Source organism: Centroberyx gerrardi, chromosome 20 (genome assembly GCF_048128805.1).
Source record: "Centroberyx gerrardi isolate f3 chromosome 20, fCenGer3.hap1.cur.20231027, whole genome shotgun sequence".
Lineage (NCBI taxonomy): Eukaryota > Metazoa > Chordata > Actinopteri > Beryciformes > Berycidae > Centroberyx > Centroberyx gerrardi.
Genome location: NC_136016.1, coordinates 20,785,395 through 20,800,129, shown reverse-complemented (window position 1 = coordinate 20,800,129; position 14,735 = coordinate 20,785,395). Strand labels below are relative to the sequence as shown.

Genomic DNA, 14,735 nt, shown 5'->3' with positions numbered 1-14,735 from the left:
CTAACACTTTTATTTTGAAGGCAAAAATTGCTTAACTTCCGGTAATTTTCTAGTTAGCTTCGGCGGACTTGACGCACCTCCTAAGAACTGGGTCTTGTAGTTTTCTTGTACAATACCACACACTGAGTAACAACAGAACAACTGTAGTCTACAAAGAATTTATTGAGGTTAATGTTTTCATTAAACAATTTCAGTCAAAACCTGAGTGAACATTGCATAGAATTCAAAATAAAAAATAAAAATAAAACGTAATTAATAATTTAAAGAATAAAATGAAAAGTCATAACTGCAGTCTCATTTCCCTGATTGTCAACATGAGTCATCATGAACAGATCATCCGCCCTGATAAAACTTGGTGGAGCGTACCTTTACTCAGTGTGTATCAGTGCTGATTAGACCAATAATCTGCATGCTTATTCAGTCCAGTGGGATAATCCTGCCACTCCATGCTCTGTTAAGGGATAATTCACTTAAATGGTTAGTGAAATCAATACAGTATTGATCACAAGAGAAGCATCGATGACTATGTCTAATGACTGGTGTTTACAGTAAGTAGGAACAAGCAAGTTGCATATATAGGAATTAACTTTCAGGCTAATATGGCAAATAACAAATTAATAAATTGTTTAATAACAAATCAACCAACCGGTCCCCATCTGCCTCACATCAGTATTTAATCAGTTCTAAAATAAATTATCATTCTAATAGCAGTCTAACAACGCTGTATTTAAATGAATTAAACATTTTACTAAGGGAATTAGAATTATTCACACCCATGTCTGTATTCAAAGTTTTAGAGAAATTAAAATTCTAATAATGCACTCTGTCAATGAATTAAACATTTGCCTATCAAGAATTGACTATGAAAATGAAAAGTAAAAGGATTACATGTATTACGTAAAAGCATATACAGTATGTATGTGCATGTATTACAAAAACATGGATAGATATAAATGACTGGTTGACCAGATGGGATTTAAAGAGGCAAAAATAGGCGAGTCCGGCAAGGTTTTATGATATTTTCAACCCATTTAGAGGGACATTTTTAACACATTCTGACAGGTTATTACATTATCCCCAGTTATTACATTGGTAAAGAAGGATCATGGGTGTTTGAGGATTCCTGATTTGAACGGGAGGACACAACCTGATCTACCTAAAATAAAGATTCAAGTTAGAACTGAAAGTGGTTCTTCATGTCATATGATGCCATCGGAGAACCTGTTTAAGTTCTTTATTCCCAGAAAACTTCTTGACAAGTGCTCTGGAGAACCTTTTTATGTTTAAGAACCTTTTCTTGCTGTTTAAGGTTCTTTGAGATACTGAACGCACAAAAAGTTTCTTTAAGTCATCCTTTGCGTAACTAGCAAAGGTCCACTTTAAAACTTTAAACACTGTTGGCTTACTTGGTGAATGAACCTGTGTGAAAAGTAGAACCAGTAGGTGAAAGGTTCCCTGTAGAACCACTTTGGGTTCTAAGTTGAAGCTTTATTTCCAGCTCCCTCTGGTGCTCCTCCTCTCTCACTCTCTCTCTCTCTCTCAGGGCCGGTGGAGCGACGGCCTCATGGTGACGAAGGAGAAGTTGTAGGTGGGTGGGAGACCCTGATGAGCCGTGTGGTCGAAGCGTCGCCATGAGAACGGAGGCAGACCCCCCTGTGTGGTGGGACCGTTTATCGCCTCGGCAACCAACCCAAGAGCCATCTGGTAGTCTGTCACCTATAAAAGGAGAGAGGAGGAGAGGTGAGGGAATGAGGGCGGGAGCGAGGGAAGGAGGGAGTGCGTGAACGAGGGAGGGAGTGAGGGAGGAAGGGAAGGAGGGAGTGAAGAAGGGAGGGAATGAGGAAGGAAGGGAGGGAGGGAGAGAATGATTAAGGGAGTGAGTGAGGAAGCAAGGAAGCGAGGAAGTGAGTGAATTAGAGAGTGAAGAAGTGAGGGAGCAAGGGAGCAAAAGAGTGAGTGAGGAAGCGAGGGAGCGAGTAAGTGAGGGAGAGAGGAAGGAAGTGAGATAGGAAGCGAGAGAAGGAGGAAGGGAGTGAGGGAGTGAGGGAACAAAAAAGTGAGGGATTGAGTGAGAGAGAGAGAGAGAGCGAGGGAGTGGAGGATGAAGTCATTTAAGGTTCAAATAACAAACTGACATTGCGGACTGTCAGGCAGACATCTTGGATATTATTACTGGACCGCTGCTTTGTAATTCAAAACCTTTACTTCAGCTGTGATGACCAGGGATCGAGCGATAAGGGTTTTTAAAGGCCGATACTGATACCAATACTTTTAGACTGAAGTTGCCGATAGCTGATATGAAAGCAGGGTGGGAAAGATCTCCCATCATAGATAAATGTTGCGTTGAATTAGACAAGCAAAAACCAGGAAGTATAAATACACAGAGACACAAATCACTGTGATATGTTTTCATACTGATCCTGGAGATCTGATAATGACCTCTGACCTTGGTGTCGTAGCATCCTCCCGGGCGCGGTCTCCTCGGCCTCAGGTCGTTACGGCAACAGATGGTTTTGCATGGATGGCCCTTGGAGTACGGATCCCTCTTATAGTCTGAAACAGAGCCAGTCTGGTCTTCAGTCATGCTGCTAACAGGCTGAAAACTCTCTTGAAACAACAATATACTGCACAGAGAACTAGTAAAATCCTGCCTTTCTATCCCAACACTAAATCTGAAAGAAAACAGAAGCCTAGAATGAGACGTTTGAACTTATGCTGCGTTCCAGAGATGTCGGAAAGTAGGAAATTTCGACTTCATACCAGGAAAAATGCAACGCAACATGCAACCTTTCCAACATGCAGTTATCAGATGCCACATCAACATGGCAGCAAACACTGTAAACTCCACACAGCTTCACTTTCAACATGTTCATAATCCTAAAAAAATACACTGGAGTTTGTTTTTCAGCATCACATGACTTTAAATGCATCAAAACATCTGTGTGGTAAATGGTTAAACGTGAATTTGAAATGTAAAGTTGCACTTACAGTTGCTACTGTTCTATGCTAACTAACTAACGTTGTCAAATATCAGTGATATGACATTAGTTGCTGTGTGAAGAACAGTATTTTATGTTGGGCAAAGAAAGTCTTGTTGACATTCGTGTTTCTCCCTTGGTTTTTCTGAACTTTAAGCACTGTAATTAAAACCTATTATGTGTATTTCTACAATTTTTTGGTCCTGCTTTTATGTGAAGCACATTGAGTTTCTCTGTGTAGGAAATGTGCTATATAAATAAACTTTTACTTGTAATAACTACCAGCTGGGAATTTCCAACTTTGAATGGAATGCAGCATTACTACATTTCAAATTTTGTTCAATCTACATTTAAATCTATCTGCATTTAGCTGACAGTCTCATCCAGGCTGACGTTAAGTGAGTGCAGCAGTAAAATAAGCTAAACACTCCCAGATTACCAACATTGGAAGAAATCAATATTGGGGAATACAAGGGTCAGAGCCTGTAACTAATTATTCCTGTGACTCTAGAGTGACTAAGAAAGCTAAGAGCTGGGAGAAGAGAATGGATAGAGAGATGATGAAGAGAATAAAGAGGACAGGTCACCTACTGTTGTATCTCATGATGTGTTTGAGGGAGCGGAGGTCGGACACCTTGGCCTGGTCCCTGCGCAGGATTTTGGCTCGGGGGCAAAGGTCGTAGGAGAAGTCTTCTCCGTGTCTCTGCCACATCACTCCGTACCCGCTCAGGTTGTAGATTTCAGCGTGAAACGGGATGTTGTAGGACGGCCAGTAGCCTGAGACGAAGGGAGAATTTCTCCAGACAAATTTCCACCTCAAACAAACAACTTGTATTACCATGGAAAACCTACTTGGGTAACAAATTGTAGAAAAGTTTGGTCATGCAGGTTCTTGTGACTTCCAATGCCCCAAAAGCCCAATTTAGATTAAAATGCCCTGACTGAAATTGTCATGCGGGAAACAAAAACTTTGCAGGGACTCTGGGAGAAGTTTCATTTCAAAATGTACATTTAATTTATCCAGCCAAACATGTTAGAAAGATTTAAACTAAATATTGACTATTGTGTTGATTTATGTGTATTGGAAAAAAAACATGTTAAATTTGTTTTATAGTTCCATTTATAGCAAAATATTTTGGATGGATGTATAAAACTATGTTAAGAAGAAGAATAACTGGACATATTATTCCACCAAATGGTTTTGATATTATGATTTATACTTAATAAAGATATTAATTGTCTTGTCCAGTTGCTTATAATACTGGGTAAATTTCATATGTGTAAGACCAAGTGGTCTGCATCCAAGCCTAATGGTACTACTTTGTATAAAATAAAGAATAAGAAAGAAAGACATAAAAATATATACAAAATTTGCAGACATTAGAAACCTGGCCTTTTTTCCTTTTCTATGTATGTGACTATACCTCTATGTTCTATATTTGAAAATAAAGAAAGAAATAAAGAAAGAAAAAAAAACGGATTTCATCTTATTGACCTAAAAAAAAAAAAAAAAAAGAACTGTGGGAGATGGAGAAGCATATGATTTAATCGTTTGATCATTTAATCAAATATCCCAAATAAATCAGGCTGCTGGCTTCATGTCTAGATGAGCCTCATGAAACATGAGATAAGATCCACATCAAGCAGCTGCTGCCTGGAGACAAATCTACATCCAGTCTGTACTGTTTAATTTATGCAAAGATCTTGTTGGGAACCATAGACTCTAAATCTGAACTTTATTACAATCTGGACTGATTGATCCAAATGATTTATCCTTTACACAGGTATGAATCCAGCAGCATGAGTAGTAGTCATTTGTAGATCAGTTCTGCTCTACTCTCTACACTCTAATAATTTCTAATAAAACTCAGTGGCCACTTTATTAGGCACAACCAGCAGTACCAGGTATGTTCCCACGTTTCCCTTCAGAAGAGCCTGAATTCTTCGAGGCTTGGATTCAACAAAGTGCTAAAACATTCCTCATACTGACGCGACACTTTTTGGCGAACATCCTGTTTCACCTCCTCCTAATGGGCCTGACATATAGGAGGCAATTATGAAAACTTTTCAAAACCCATCGGATAAGCTGAAAAATGCAAACAGAAAGGTGTACCTAAAAAATGTAACACTGAATGCAGGTAAGCATCAATTATGTGGAAACATATGCTGTTGAATCGACTTATATTCTGCTTTGTTCTGTTCCTGTGTCTGTCTTTACCTCTGCGTAAAGCCTGAGTCTGGTCGGAGTGCATCACCTTCCCAGGAATCTGCTCCACCACAGTCAGAGCTCCGGTCCTGATGCTGCGGCCCAGAGAAACCCTGCTGAGGTCCAGAACCATGTACTGGCTGTTATAGGTACCTGCAGCACAGACAGTATATAAAGACCCGACAACAGAGGTGTGACCAAGTTAAATTTGCTCGAGTCCCAAGTCAGTCTCAAGTCTTGAGGCACAAGTCTCAAGTCAAGAGTCCAGTATCAATTTAATATCTTAAAGAAAACTAAATATCTAGGACTTTTCAATGCAATATGGTTTTAATAGGATAAAAACTTGGTAAGAGCATCATGAGTTTGATTTCTATAATCAGTTTCAACTTCAATAAATTCAATCATTCCATACAAATTCAGAAAACAGAATTTAAATTCAGTCGTCCGCTGGAACAAATCTCATCACTTTCAATCTAAGTCATTTCCACAAACACAAGATCTCAAGTCAAGACTTTAGAAACCTTTTCAAGTCATCAAAGTACAAGTCAAGTCAAGTCTCAAGTCTTCTCTTCATGCATCAAGTCAAGTCTCAAGCAATTAAAACTGTGACTTGAGTCTGACTTGAGTCCAAATCGTGACTCGAGGCCCCACCACTGCCCAACAAAAATAAAGGACAGTGACTTTATAACAGCAAGACAGAGAGAAACAGAGAAATATGACTTCATTATCTTCATTGTCTTCATCTCCTATATCCTGACAGAAGTATTCTTGGTGTATAAGTGGATGATATGTATTGTTTAGTAGCGCTTATGGGTCAAATTTTTGTTAAAATGAAATCAGGACGAGTCAAGATGAGTCACAATGTTTGACCTTTGAAAAACATAAAAATAGTTACTGCTGTTTACCTTTGCAGGGCAGATAACTGCCTGTGGGACGAGGTTTAACACGTAAATGAAGCTTTTTTTAGGCTTCACTTCTCCAGGGCAGATTCAGCAACACCTTTCACACTCACACAGTAACATGCATTCACAGTACAACAGTACCACAGTCTTGTTGGACAGTAAGCAGCTCCACTGAAGCTGCTGAGGGAGAGGAGAGCGTTTCTCATTAACTTTCCCCATCCAGACAGGATCCAAACTGATGAAACAATTTCCAGAAGATGATCCTTCTTTCTGTCCCTGTCAGTTTTCTCTTGTCCTGCCTCACTGACTGCTGCTGGAGAGGTCAGACAGAAGGATGGATCTGGACAATTAGATTCAGGATTTGACAGATATGAGTTTTCGAAGGCCAATACCGATATTTTTGATGACTGAAGATTGCCAATATTTTCTGCCAATATTCTTGTCATTCAATTTGACTTATTTTCATGCCAAAAAATTACAATAATTCAGTGTTTCCACCAGAATTTTCTTCTTCTCAGGGTGGAAAAGCTTCTGAAACAGCATCCAGACCATCATGGGACACTAAAACTCTCCACTGAAACCCAGACTGATGAATTTTGCACTTTTAGGGTTAGCAGCTCCTTAAGGCAGAGTGACCCAATATTCAATGGTAGAGAAACTAAATGAAGAATTCATTTACGTAAGAAAAATAAATAAAATCAATAAATAAAATGGACAAAATGGACAAAAGAAAATACATTTGATTTCAAGTTTTTCTGACTGTTTTTCTGTAGCTGTGGACAGGAAGGATCCTCTGTCATACTGCCAGTGGACAACATGACTGCCCGATATCAATTATTTAATAAAAGGCCAATATCGGCAAACCGATTTATCGGTCTAACCCTAACTGTAACGCATCTTACATGTTAGATGCCCGGCAGGAGGAGAAACATGCACCGGCTTGCAAGTGCCTGAAGGATCTGGAAATACCGCAGTGAACTTCTGGTTTCTACTGTAGTTAAATAGTAGAACTGATGATGGACTGGAACCTTTTTTTCACCTTGTCACCATGTAAATAAATGTCGGCATTTTTTGCATCAGCTGGCCTCTTTTTTTTTTTTTACCTTTATAGCGTGCAAATTTGCTTTTTGATCTTCTATGTTCTGAGTTTTTGAATTTATGCACCTGAGACATTTTTTCTTTTTTTTTGCACTTGATAAAACAGTGCAGACATTTTCACGTACCTATTTTGCACTGTAGTCGGTAAATAATAAATACCTATCTGAATCCCAATTAAAGCACAGGGAAAAGTAAAGGTTATTTAATGAACTGCACACACGGCACCACAGTAAGAGCAGAGTCGGCCTGGGTGTGGATCAGTTGGCTGGCAGCTCTGAACTGTCAGTCTCAGGAACACTCTGTCCTGTTCTGCTCCGTCCCATAGCAACGTGACGTGGAAGATCACAGCAGCTGCCCAATTAACACACACACACACACACACACACACACACACACACACGTGTTACGTAATGACGAGCGGGGTCTGTTTGAGAATCTGATGTATGAATGGCTATGGAAATTTGCCCTATGAATTTTTACATAAGGGAGGATTTCAGCCCCAGACCCGAGTTAATCATTCATGCCTCTCTCTTCTGCTCTTGTCTCATCTTCCCGTCCCATCTCTCTCTTCTCCTCTCTGGATTTCACCCAGCACTCTAGTGCTTTATTCTTCTTTGTTTGTCTTTATTCTGGTCTTCAAACCACTTGAAGACATCTTGGACTTGTCTGTCTTAGTCTCATCCACTATTGGATATGGACTCAACTTTTTCCCCTACCTTTCAATTTTTTCTCCACCTGATCCACCTTTGTTTATTTTCTCCCCAACACTACAAAAAATCTAAACCCTAAAACACTTTAAGACTGTTAAAAAAAAACTGCTATTGGCTAGATGTACTTTGTATTGTATTTGTACTGTGAGTCCATTTTGTTGTTTTGGTGATGTATTCTTCTGATTTCTGCTTCTCAGGGGGTTGTCCAAAGGCATTCTGGGAAATGTAGGAAATCACTAACTGAAGTAGAAGTAGACGAGGCAGGTTGAGGGAAAGTGGGTTCATCAAAAAAGTAAATTACAACACTTCATCGCTAAATAACGCATTGAACATCACAGATTTTTTCCTTTATGGGATCACACCTGTGTATAATATATGATGGTCCTAAAACTTCTATGCATTGATTAGTTGGATGTTGAAGGGTTTAGGACAGAGCTAGAGATAGATCTATATAAATCGCTCTTCATCTTTAAGAAACTCCTTAAAGTGATAGTTCACCCAAAAATTTAAATTCGGTCATTATCTACTCATCCTCATGCCAGTACAAAATCGAATGAGTGTTTTTTTTCATACAACTCACCAGGAGTTCTCCAGGCTCGCTGCCGGAGAAGCCTGAACTTCGCAAGATCATGCAGCCGTGGAAGTCGCGTACTGTCGCAAACCTTTGTGTTTGGGAACACGGAAGCTCAATACAATGGAGGAAGACTCAATTTGCATTAAATAATTAATAAAATTCAGTTTTTTTTCCACTCACAGAGCGATCGCATGGCGTCATAAGACTTGGATTATGCTGCGGCAGCATGGAGAGCATGAAGCCTAAAGGACTGGACTCCATTTACTGCAATTTGGAAGAAAGCCTCTCCGGCAGTGAGCCTGGTGAACACTCATCCGATTTTGTACTGGCATGAGGATGAGTGGTCAATGACCGAATAACATTTTTTGGGTGAACTATCCCTTTAATAATTTTTTTTACATGTACACTGTTTCCTGGCTACTTTTCTCTTGAATAGGACTGGATTTTCTCTGGTCTCGGTCTCGACCCTCTTTGGACCTGGTGTTGGAACTGGCTCGGACTCAACTCACCTGAGTTGTATTTGGAGAAGACCTGGGCCCAGGCCTCTCCGCTGCGCGCCAGGCTGTTGGCCAGCCGGACTCTCTGCCAGGCCAGCAGGCTGTGAGGGCCGAGCCGCGAGAACAGAGAGGAGCTGAACACACTGTTGGTGGTCTGAGTCATCAGCAGGCCGCTGCCCAGCAGGTAGAAGTCATCCAGAGACATCAGGAAGCCTGGAGGGGGGGGGGGGGGGGGGGGGGGGGAGAGGAGGAGGAGGAGTAGAAAGAGGAGGAGGGAGGGAAGGGGGAGGAGGAGGAGGAGGAGGAGGAAGAAGAGGAAGAGGAGAAGGAAGAGGAGGAGGAAGAAGAAGAGGAGGAGGAGGAGGAGGAGATAAGAGGGGGGGAGGAAGATGTTGATATTTCAGGATGAAGGTGTAAGAGGGAATGGGCAGAAGGAGGAGGGAAAAGTGAGTGGAGATTTGAGATGAGATCATTCCTTATCTTACCTACAACTTTGTGTAACTATTTAGATATTTAGTAGTATTAATAGTAGTAGTAGTAGTAGTAATAGTACTATTACTAATGCTACTACTGCTACTACTACTACTACTGAAGAAGAAGGAGAAGAAGAAGAAGAAGAAGAAGAATACTTGTACTACTATTAGTACTACTGCTACTACTGCTACTACTACTACTACTGAAGAAGAAGAAGAAGAAGAAGAAGAAGAATACTTGTACTACTATTAGTACTACTGCTACTACTGCTACTACTACTACTACTGAAGAAGAAGAAGAAGAGGAAGAAGAATACTTGTACTACTATTAGTACTACTGCTACTACTGCTACTACTACTACTACTGAAGAAGAAGAAGAAGAAGAAGAAGAAGAAGAAGAAGAAGAAGAAGAAGAAGAATACTTGTACTACTACTACTACCATTGCTACTACTGTACTGCTATTAGTACTACTGCTACTACTACTACTACTGCTAGTATTTGTGAGTGTTTTACTGCAGCTTTTCTTGTTCATCTCATAACTGACCAGAGATCCTCGCTGCACATCGTTCCTGTCAGCCAGAGGTCAGACAGGAGGCAGCAGGCAGCTCCACCTCCACATGCAGCAGTGTGTATTCTGCCTCTTCATTTTAATATAGCGAAGTGACACCCTTGACCTGTCCGGCTCTAAAAATAGCGCTCTAAAACCACTTGTGTTCTGATAGCGACGGGGCCTGTAAGAGGATTTTTATGGCTCGAACCGCTCGGCAAATCTTTGCCCGCAAAATAACTCCGCTTTCCTCCGACTTGACAGAGAGGGAATGCGGTATTGTAGCCGGCCGTGATACATTTCATCACTGTTTGGGTGTGCGGAAACACTGCGGTGGATGTTTACCGGTCACCGACTGAGCCGGGAGAATTACTTTCACTCGAGACTATTCACTGAAGATGCTTTTCAGGCAGGGATTTGGGTTAAATTAAATCCTGGATCTCAGTGTTTATGTTTCCCAAGATGAAAGAGAAACGGAGTGGATTAAGCACGAGCCGTTCTGAGAAACCTGTGCTTTATGTTCACACACTCTGTACTGATGTAAATTCAGTTCAAGCTGTATTTTAGCTGTTTTTCTTTCATCTATATACTGTAAATCCTCCTTTTGCCGGCCCACCCAGCTCAGCTACCTAAGGATCATGCTTGGATGTGTTTTGTGTGTGTGTGTGTGTGTGTGTGTGTGTGTGTGTGTGTACCTGGGTAGCTGCTGAAGGACATCTTGCCCGTGGCGGTGTGTGTGTCAGACAGCCTGAAGTCCCAGTGTTTGTAGATACGCATGGTGGCGGCGAAGGTGTACCAGCTGGAATGGGCAAACAGCAGGTTCTCAAAGCCTGGGAGCACCTGAGATGAAGAGGAGAGAGGGTGGGTTGAGGTGTGTGTGTGTGTGTGTGTGTGTGTGTGTGTGTGTGTATGGGTGTGTGTGTGTGGTGGAGCGGGGTATTCAAACAAAGAAGTTGTCAGTTTGATTCTGGACCCTCGTAGATCCAAACTGCTGGAAAAATCCACCCAAACTTAGATTAGACATCATAAATTAGTGATGTCCAATGCATTCCAGGAGTTATTTTGTGACTAAACTGTTGTAATTTACTTTTTTGGTGAACCCACTTTTGCCTCAACCTGCCTCATCTTACTACTTCAGTTAGTGATTTCCTACATTTCCCAGAATGCCTTTCCACAACCACCAGAGAACGGGCAGGAACTTGTTGCTTTCAATCAAAAGTGGGTGTAAAGGCATGCGATATAGCTGGCAAGCAAACTTATTTGTGAACATTGGGGTGTGTCTATGATTTCAGCCGCGCCCCTAACTCAAGATGCAACCTGTCTCTCTGCTGCAGTGCATTCTGGTCTCTCTCCTGCTCCTGTGGGTGGAGAAACTGGTCTCTCTCCTCTTCTACGATGGATTTCTCCTCTGTATGATTGTTGAACGTCTCTTGGTGCAAAATGGCGGCTCTAGAAAGAAGCCCTCGCTCTTTGATTCTGAGGGACTGACACCAAAACCTGACGTTTACCGCTGATGTTTTAGATCGCTGAAACATTTTCTGCTGTCAGACTCCATCGTAGCTGCTGGGAAAAAAAACTTGAGTGTGTAATTAGGCTGTGCAGAATAGGCAGGCTGTTATGTCTTGCTAAAATCTGCTTTTGTGTGTCTTGTGCTTTTCCTGATGTTTGTCTTATATCATTCTGTTCTGTGGCTGATCAGTTAGATCTAGTTAGGCTCATTCTCTGTACAGTCCTTTGAGACATGCATGTGATAAAGGACTATATAAATAAACAAACAGTTCTCCACTTGGTACAGAAGTGGTGGAGACGGAGGCCCTGACACTCATTTGACACAATTTAGAGGAGCAGAAAGCAGCACAAGGAGCAACAATAAAACCAATTACGCCTACAAAAAGGTTTCCCAAGCGCTCATTCACAACTCGGGCCAAATGAGCTCGGCCTAACCTTTATGAGCGCGGTGCAGTGGCCCATTCCCGGCGTCCTGAAAGCGGCGGGCCCCGTGGAGGAGTTGGAGCGCGGCGTCAGGGCCGGGACGAGGTCCAGCAGGTCCCCCACCCCATTCAGAAGCTGGACCGCAAACACTGACAGGGGCTGGAGGGGGGTGGAGAGCTGAATGAAATGATACTGTGACAACTCTCTAACACACACACACACACACACACACACACACACACACACACCTCTCTGTGTCTGCTCTTGGCCCAGTGTGCGGCTCCGGCCTGGAGTCCGTCCAGCTGAGCCAGGATCAGTCCCAGGTGTCGCCACAAGGGGTCGCTGTGTCTCTTCAGCCTCACCTGCTCCCGGGCCCAGTAGTCCTGTTTGCTGTGGATCAGACACACAGGTGAGCAGTTTTTTTTTAGTTGTGACAAATCTGTATTTTCTCTCAGCAATAATAACAGGAATAATAACATTAAAAAAATAAATACATAAATAATCCTTTCCATCTTTCCCATATCCCATCTTCTCAGGTGAGCAGTGTTTTAGATGCATCCAGCTCTCATCACACAACTAACTTCAGCTTTACAACAATCCATTTGTATGTTTATTGATTATTATTTATTGATAAGGATCCCCATTAGCTGTACACAAGGGTGTCAGCTATGTCTCCCGGGGGTCCCACTAAAACACAATATGCATCCAAAACATAAATGCACAAAGTTTAAAACCAGAATACAATAAAATAAAAAATTAGGACCACTTTGTCCTGAGCTACAGCATGTGTAAATGTCTTTTTGTGATTTATTATAGACTAGGGTTTGACCGATATGGGTTTACGAAGGCTGATATTTTGTGCCAATATTCAATATCTCTAAATTCAACTCTTTTCATGCCCCCAAAATTTACAAATATTCAGTGTTTCCCTCCAAAATGTTCTTCTTGTCAGGATGGAAAAGCCTCTGAAGCAGCATTCAGACCATCATGGGAAACTCTGGGATACATTACACCATTAAATGAAGAATTAATTGACAAGAAATAGTATTGAAAACTAAATGAATAAATGTGCAAAGAAAATCTAATTTCATTGCAGATTTTACAGAGTGTTTTTCTGTATCTATGGTCAAGGAAGCGACTCACACGGCTCTCCATAAAGGAGGAACCTCCATCATATGAGAGGTGTACAACATGACTCACTGATGTCTGATATTTAATAAAAGCCAAATTTTGGCCTGATACATCTGTCTAACCCTAGTATAGACCATGAAGTTGTACAGACAGAAAGGGTGAGTGAGTGAGAGAGGATATGTTTATACCTCAAAAACTTTTTCAAGGGGTTCAGAACCTTCTCATCCTTTATCATCTGGGGGAACATGTTGGAGTAATGGCTGAACATCTGTCTGGAGGAGAGAGAATAAATCTGTTCAGCATTTTCCACGACAAATGCCCATCACAAGTTACCAGAGCCCAAAGTGATTCTTAAAATTGCTTAAAACCGCCCCAAACTATTCATTTTATAAAGATTTAATGATATAAAACAGAGGAAAGCAGCAAATCTTAGTATTTGTGAAGCTGTTACCAGCAAATGTTTGGTATGTTTACCTGATAAATGACTAAATCAATCGATTAATTTTCTGTAGATTGACTAATTGATTAATCAGCTGATCGTTTCAGCACTAGTGTCAATGATAAATGTATTTTGTCCTCAGTCATTGTGGAGTGATGTTTATATTTGCAGTGTTGGGTAAAAATGTTTTCTATTACAGTTACTAGTTGTACTAGTACTACTTGTACTTGTACTAGTGTGTAGTATGGTATATGATGTATATGATGTATGTATATGATGTGTTTATATATATATATATATAGTATGTACATATGATGTAGTGTGGTATATGACATGTGATGTATGTAAAGCCCTTTGAGACTTGCTTGTGTGCTATATAAATAAACAAGAGAAGACTAGACTAGACTACCTCATCAAAATAGAAATCAGTAATGTTAATCTGAGAGATTACCCAAACTCAATAATGTATTCTGATCACTGTCAGCACTGCATCATTTGTTCGCTCATCCATGTGTCACGCACAACATCTCAGACCCGACTGAAACGACTTGAGGAAATGATGCATCTCATCGCTGCTTTACACCATTCAGGATGACACTGATTGGCCGAAACGGGGACTGCATAATTAGCGGGGGACGACATGTTTACTGCTGCCTGGTTTAAACGCTGGGCGATAATTCAATATTATCGCGTCTTTCAGTGGAATCATATCGTGATGATACAGTGATTTTGGGATATTGTGACGCACAATTCTGCTGTCTTTTTTACAGTCTATGGTCTAAAGATGATCAGAAGCAAATTTTATTTAAAAACTCTGATTACCATTCAGTTCATATTGATAACTAATTTGATTATTTAACATGTGATTTTGCATACGTGAGCCATATCGTGATATATATATCGATATCGAAAAAATCCTTATGATTATCATGATATTGATTTCAACCATATCGCCCAGCCCTAGCCGGAACACAGCGCCAAAATGCATCAACCCTCCAAGTTTCACCAAAACCTCTTGTCCCTCCCAGGTCTCTGTCCACCATATGACCTTTGACCCGGGCCGGACCGCTCACCCAGCAGTGAGGTAGCCCTCTAGGTAGCCAGCCAGGAAGTAGGTGGTCTCGTCTTCCTGCGCGTTTGCCCCGTACCCCGCCCGGACCTCCAGCACCCCCCATCCGGACAGGAGCAGGGTGTCGTTGAAGTAGCCGTAGGCCCCCCCCTCCCTGTCCATCACCCCCTCCTGCAG

General features: G+C 41.4%; 1 protein-coding gene across 1 annotated transcript; it reads right to left on the bottom strand.

Annotated features, from left to right (window-relative positions):
• Window positions 1-1,311: 1,311 nt before the first annotated feature.
• On the bottom strand, window positions 1,312-14,735 carry plbd1b (phospholipase B domain containing 1b). Its single transcript, XM_071898438.2, has 10 exons — window positions 14,563-14,735; window positions 13,239-13,322; window positions 12,168-12,309; window positions 11,932-12,078; window positions 10,683-10,827; window positions 8,978-9,178; window positions 5,197-5,337; window positions 3,570-3,755; window positions 2,447-2,553; window positions 1,312-1,716 (listed from the first exon to the last, which is right to left on the bottom strand). The coding sequence occupies exons 1-10, from the start codon at window positions 14,718-14,720 to the stop codon at window positions 1,540-1,542; spliced, it is 1,488 nt and encodes a 495-aa protein (XP_071754539.2). The 5' UTR covers window positions 14,721-14,735; the 3' UTR covers window positions 1,312-1,539.

What these genes read in the sequence shown, in the direction of transcription:
- plbd1b (XM_071898438.2), bottom strand. Translation starts at nt 14,720, where the DNA reads ATGGACAGGGAGGGGGGGGCCTACGGCTACTTCAACGACACCCTGCTC. An exon ending in CCAAGAGCAGACACAGAGAG is followed by an intron (nt 12,079 to 12,167) that starts GTGTGTGTGTGT and finishes ACCCCCCTCCAG; the next exon opens with CCCCTGTCAGTGTTTGCGGT. An exon ending in CTTCTCCAAATACAACTCAG is followed by an intron (nt 5,338 to 8,977) that starts GTGAGTTGAGTC and finishes TCTGTGCTGCAG; the next exon opens with GTACCTATAACAGCCAGTAC.